Source organism: Anarrhichthys ocellatus, unplaced genomic scaffold, assembly GCF_004355925.1.
Source record: "Anarrhichthys ocellatus isolate YVR2014 unplaced genomic scaffold, GSC_Weel_1.0 scaffold4, whole genome shotgun sequence".
Lineage (NCBI taxonomy): Eukaryota > Metazoa > Chordata > Actinopteri > Perciformes > Anarhichadidae > Anarrhichthys > Anarrhichthys ocellatus.
Genome location: NW_022280034.1, coordinates 3,298 through 8,651, shown reverse-complemented (window position 1 = coordinate 8,651; position 5,354 = coordinate 3,298). Strand labels below are relative to the sequence as shown.

General features: G+C 41.5%; 1 protein-coding gene across 1 annotated transcript in view; it reads left to right on the top strand.

The window, feature by feature from the left end:
* Nucleotides 1-5,354, top strand: part of stxbp4 (syntaxin binding protein 4) — a 24,552-nt gene that overhangs the window by 16,938 nt on the left and 2,260 nt on the right. The window contains exons 6-12 of the mRNA XM_031843926.1: nt 505-590; nt 909-1,047; nt 1,353-1,485; nt 2,694-2,800; nt 3,293-3,506; nt 3,987-4,071; nt 5,076-5,140. Of these exons, the coding sequence (XP_031699786.1) occupies nt 505-590; nt 909-1,047; nt 1,353-1,485; nt 2,694-2,800; nt 3,293-3,506; nt 3,987-4,071; nt 5,076-5,140 (829 nt within the window). The remainder of the gene's footprint in view (nt 1-504; nt 591-908; nt 1,048-1,352; nt 1,486-2,693; nt 2,801-3,292; nt 3,507-3,986; nt 4,072-5,075; nt 5,141-5,354) is intronic.

Genomic DNA, 5,354 nt, shown 5'->3' with positions numbered 1-5,354 from the left:
AACATTAAACATTAACAGGTATGATTTAACATTAAACATTAACAGGTCTGATGGGTGATGACAGGTTTCCTCTGCGTCCATGTGAGGGAGACAAACACTCACAGATCTGCTCTCCTCAGACCCGTAAAAAGTAAACATGCTCTGCTTCCACATTAAAGCTTGGTCAAAGAAAAGGTTTTCAAAATAAAAGCTCTGATAGTGAAGAAGTTGTCAGTTTTACAATCAGTTAATGAAGAAACTACGTGATGCTAATTTATTCTGCACATTCAGCCTCTTTCATTCGTTAGGCTGATGTATAGAGAATATTACTAAGTACTTTTATTGCAAAATCATGTTTATATATTTACCTGCTACAGTTAAAATGGAGTACTGTGATACTTTTATTACTTCTATTCAAGTAAAAAGTAATTTTGTTGTCAAATTTTAATATAGATTATTATTATAAACAAACAAAACTGTGTGTGTGCGTCTGTGTGTGCGTGTGTGTGTGTGTGTGTGTGTCAGGAGGGAGTTTGCTGAGCTGATGGAGAAGTACGGCTCCAACAACATCTCATCTTCAGGAAGAATCTCTCCGACTCAGCTCTCCTCAGGTACAACACACGTTTACTCTTTTACACTCAGTGACGTCATTATGGCTTTATGAGACCTGATCCTGAACCTGATCCTGAACCTGATTCTGACCTCTCCACTCTCCACCTCCTCCCTCCATCTCCCTCCCATCTCTTTCCCATCATCCATCCCTCTCCACCTTCTCCCTCCCATCTCCCTCCCATCTCTCTCCCATCTCTCTCCCTTCATCCTCCACCTCCTCCCTCCACTCTCCACCTCTTCCTCCCTTCATCCTCCACTCTCCACCTCTCCCTGCTCACCTCTCCTTTCTTTCTTCTTCTTCTCTCCTCTGTGCTCAGTGAAGCTGACAGACACGGCCTCCTCCTCCTCCTCCTCCCGGTCTGAGAGCCCCCAGCTTCTGAGTCCTAAAGAGGGGGTCACAGCCTACTCCCACAACAACCCCCCCCAAAGCATGCACACGCCCACGCAGGCCTTCAGGTAGGAACCAGTCACAGAAATAACTTCTTCTTCTTCTCTGTAAAACCTCAAACGTTGGCTGAAGCAGCAGGATGTAGTATGACTATAGTTTATTAGTTAACCCTTAAAAAGGCTTATTTTTATCAATTAACTGACATTGTATTCTCTCTCTCTCTCTGTCTCTCTCTCTCTCTCTCTGTATCTCTGTCTCTCTGTCTCTCTCTGTCTTTCTCTCTCTCTCTCTCTCTCTCTCTCTCTCTCTTTCTCTCTTTCTCTCTCTCTCTCTCTCTCTCTCTCTCTCTCTCTCTCTCTCTCTCTCTCCACAGTGACAGCGGCATTCAGTTGATTTGCGTTGCCAAGGGTAAGGGCCTGGGCCTCGTCATCAAGGGAGGAGCCAACCGTGCAGAAGGACCAATGGTGTTCATTCAGGAACTAATGGCTGGAGGAGACTCCCAGAAGGTCAGCGAGACAATACAATTAAACTGAATTATTGTTTTGTTTTTGACGTTGTAATCAACGTGTCATAAGTACACCCACAGTGATTGGACGAGTCAAACACACAGGACTCTCACACAGGAGACCGCTGTTCATGTCAAATAAAATTGACGTGACTTGTATTAACTTTCTTATTTTAAGCCAATCCATGATGTTTTCTTATTAAACATAACCGCGTAGTTTTGTTTTGATTAACCGTTTAAAACAAGAGCTGTGATCCAGGAGAACGTATGTTGCATCGAAATATAAATGAGAACGCAGTTTAGTTGTTTCATTCATTTGGATTTTGGGATTATCTATATCTACAATATTAATATCCAAAATGAAACAATAAAGTCCTTATTAGGGCTTAAAAACCAACATTAAAAAAACTGTTCTTGCAGCATAACAAGGAAATATATGACAATGAAATATCTAAAAATATTATTTTATTCAAGGGAAATTGTTGCAGTGGCATTACAAAGTGGGAAAGAGTGCAAATAAACAAAACATAAACAATAAAATATCAATTCTGTCAATTAATCCTATCAAATGTCAACGATACAATAAATATAAACTGGTTAACAACGGGGTGCAAGTTTAAAAAGTACACATACGACAATGTAAACAGCTTCGATGAGGATCATTTATAAGAACAACTTATGAACCAGACTGAAGAATATAAATTCTGCATGACAGTAGCTCTGCTTCCTTCTCAGTGGCCTCTATAAACTGTGGAGTTCCCCTCGGCTCTGTTCTGGGACCACTTATTATTTCGCTTGACATATTTTTTACTTGCAAACATGAAATTCACCACCACTGTTATGCAGATGACGAACAGTTATATGTTAAACCTCCACAAAGTTGGTTATTATTTATTTCTCAGATGTAAAATACTGAAAGTCTTTTTCCAGCTTAAAAAATCCAAATTATATTTATTTGGTTTTCCAATGTCCGTCCAGCCTTCATCTTGAAAGGTTCATATCTGCTTTTATGTCATCAAGCTTATTCATTATTGTAATTCAATGTACATTTGGGTCAAAGCAGATTCCAAACTGCAGATTCTAAACTTTTACTAAAAAGCCATAATGTGCACCATAGAAACCCAAATGTTACCTAAATACATGGACTATTTACATGAATCTCAGTGGCTCGCAGGATGTGAATGTGTCTGTGTATTTGTGCTGCTTCAGGACGGCCGGCTGCAGGTCGGAGACCAGCTGGTGTCCATCAACAAAGAGTCTCTGATCGGAGTGACGTACGAGGAGGCCCGGAGCATCCTGACCCGCACCAAACTCAGGTCCAACACACCCGCAGACTCTTTCAAAGGCATCACTTATTCAAGATACAGAAGAAACGAGAACACGGGAGTCTAACAACGAGAATATATGTGACAACAGCTATTTATAAATCAACCATTAAGTTTGTGTGTGAAGTAAAGTCAACAAAACACCTATCACACTTCACTGGGTCACCTAAAAAGATCCTTTTATTTGTTTTAATCTAGTTTACTCCAACATAAACATGTTGGCTGTAAAGTTTAGTCCGAACAATACAAGTTGAATTTTCTTTTGAAAATATGAATACATTTAAACATTTTAGTTTTGTTGTCTTTTATTTTCTTTGTTGTGTCTGTGATGTATTTGTGACAGAAAGGGTTGATGGGAAATGTAGTCTTAATTGAAGGGAATCAAAAGCTACCATTACTTTTGTTTTTTGTAAGAAGACATTACAGTTAATGTGGACGTTCTAAATGTTTAAAAATGCTCCCCACCTGTGCTGCGTCCTGTAGACCGGACCCCACGGTGGAGATTGCCTTCATCAGGCGGAGGTCGTCCTCCAGCTCCAGCAGCGGGCCTCACAGCCCCGTCTCCCTGCAGGGGTCCGGAGGTGGAGGTGGGCCCCAGACGAGGGCCCCCGTGCCTCTGCAGCCGGTCGTGGTCACCAAGATCACCTCCAACAGAAACCCGGCCTGTGAGACTCTGCCAGCGGTCAACGTCAGCCAGGTGTGAGCTCCAGTGCACCAGGACAGAAGCTCTACTGGTTCAAGTCCTGAACGACAAACCAGGACTTGAACCACACAGCGGGTCAACTGGGATTAACTTTCTAAGTCACATTATTCTCAATCATTCTCTGTTGTTTACTTTCTTAGCATGCATGCTAACATTTGCTAATTATCTATAAACACAAAGCAGAACTGAGGCTGGTGGAAATGTCATTAGTTCTGCAGGTATTTGGTCACAAACAAAAGTATTAAAAGAAGTAAAACTGTTTATTGATTTTGATACGAGCATGAATAAGTTAAGTTCCCAGATACACGAGGAGCATTTGAGGAGAATATATATTCCTCAGGACTCGCTCCTTAAGTCTTCTTGATGTTTCATAACCACCTTATGTAATGTCAGTCATCTGTGTCACTGAGGTCATGACACACACTCACACACTCTTATCGAACCATTATGATTATGATTATGTTATGTCTGCAGGTGCGAGTGTCTCCAGCCAAAACAGAGCCGACACGTGTTTCCTCCCCACCAGAGAGCGACGGCATCATCGCTGATACAAACCCCGGTACGTATCCATCGTTCTCAATAACAGAAAATATTACAATAACAACATATAATAATAACACTCCTGTTGTGTCAACGTCAATTTAATATGATGGTTGATTCCACTGAAGGAGTTTTAAAGAGCTTCAGTTGAAGCTCAAACGATATAAAACCAGTTTTCTGTTTGCTTCTTATCCTCAAAAAAATATTTTACACATCATTTGACTTATTTTTCCAGTTCCTCAGGTTGTCTGGTGGTAATTTAAACAGCTCATATTCAAATTAAAAAGTCAGGATATCATACATTATGATAATAATGCGTGTTGTGTTGAGACACGTTCCCGATAAGATGGCGAGCTTTAGGCTGCCTGCGAGGTGTCAATGAAGCTCTGATGGAGACAGACGAGGGGACAAGCAGAGAGACAGATGGCGGGTGGTTGGCTGCCTGTCGGAGGAGGAAGGGAGGCAGGCGGGAGGTCTGGCCTACGATTGGTGGAGGAGGTGTGCAGCATCGTTTCGTCTCTGTGTGTGAGAGGGGTCCTGAGGTCTGTCTCCATATGTGCATCGCTGTCAGAACAAAAGGGAAAACCTCCCACCTTCGCTTCAGATGAGCCGGTTTGTTTGTCCATTAATAAACTTTAGTGTCTCTTTGCAGGTTTCTTTGTGTCTCCTTGAAGCCGTTTTGCGTCTCTGAATGTGCGGTTGTTTTCTGTCTCTGTGGTTGTTCTGGGTCTTTTTGCAATCCTTCTGTGTCTGTGTGGTAGTTTTGCATCTCAGCGGCCATTTTGTGTGTCTTTGTTTGTCTCTTTTTGTTATATTGCCTTTCTTTGCAGTCATTTTGCTTCTTTGTGGTCGTTATATGTCCCTTTGTGTTTTTTCCCTTTGTATTGATGTGACCTCATTATTGTTTACATGAAGTACACGATCCAACTAACATTCAAGCTGACGTTCAAGAGAACGTTTAAACATTCAAACTGTTCATTTATTTCCCTTTTAAACATCATGTGTCTGTATTTCTGTCTGTAGAATCCTCCAGCAGTCAGCAGCTTCCTCTCAGGAGATGTCGCCTCAAACTGGAGAGACTTGATCAGGTGACTGTGTGTGTGTGTGTGTGTGTGTGTGTGTGTGTGTGTGTGTGTGTGTGATATTCAGATTTACATTATATGTTTATTTATTATGAATATCCAGAGTCCTGTCAGACTACCAGGTTAGATTCTGTTACACTACAGCTGTCAGTCCTCAGTGTATTTTATCTCATTAGGCTTTCTGAGTCTACCTGAGTCTACCTGAGTCTATCTGAGTCTA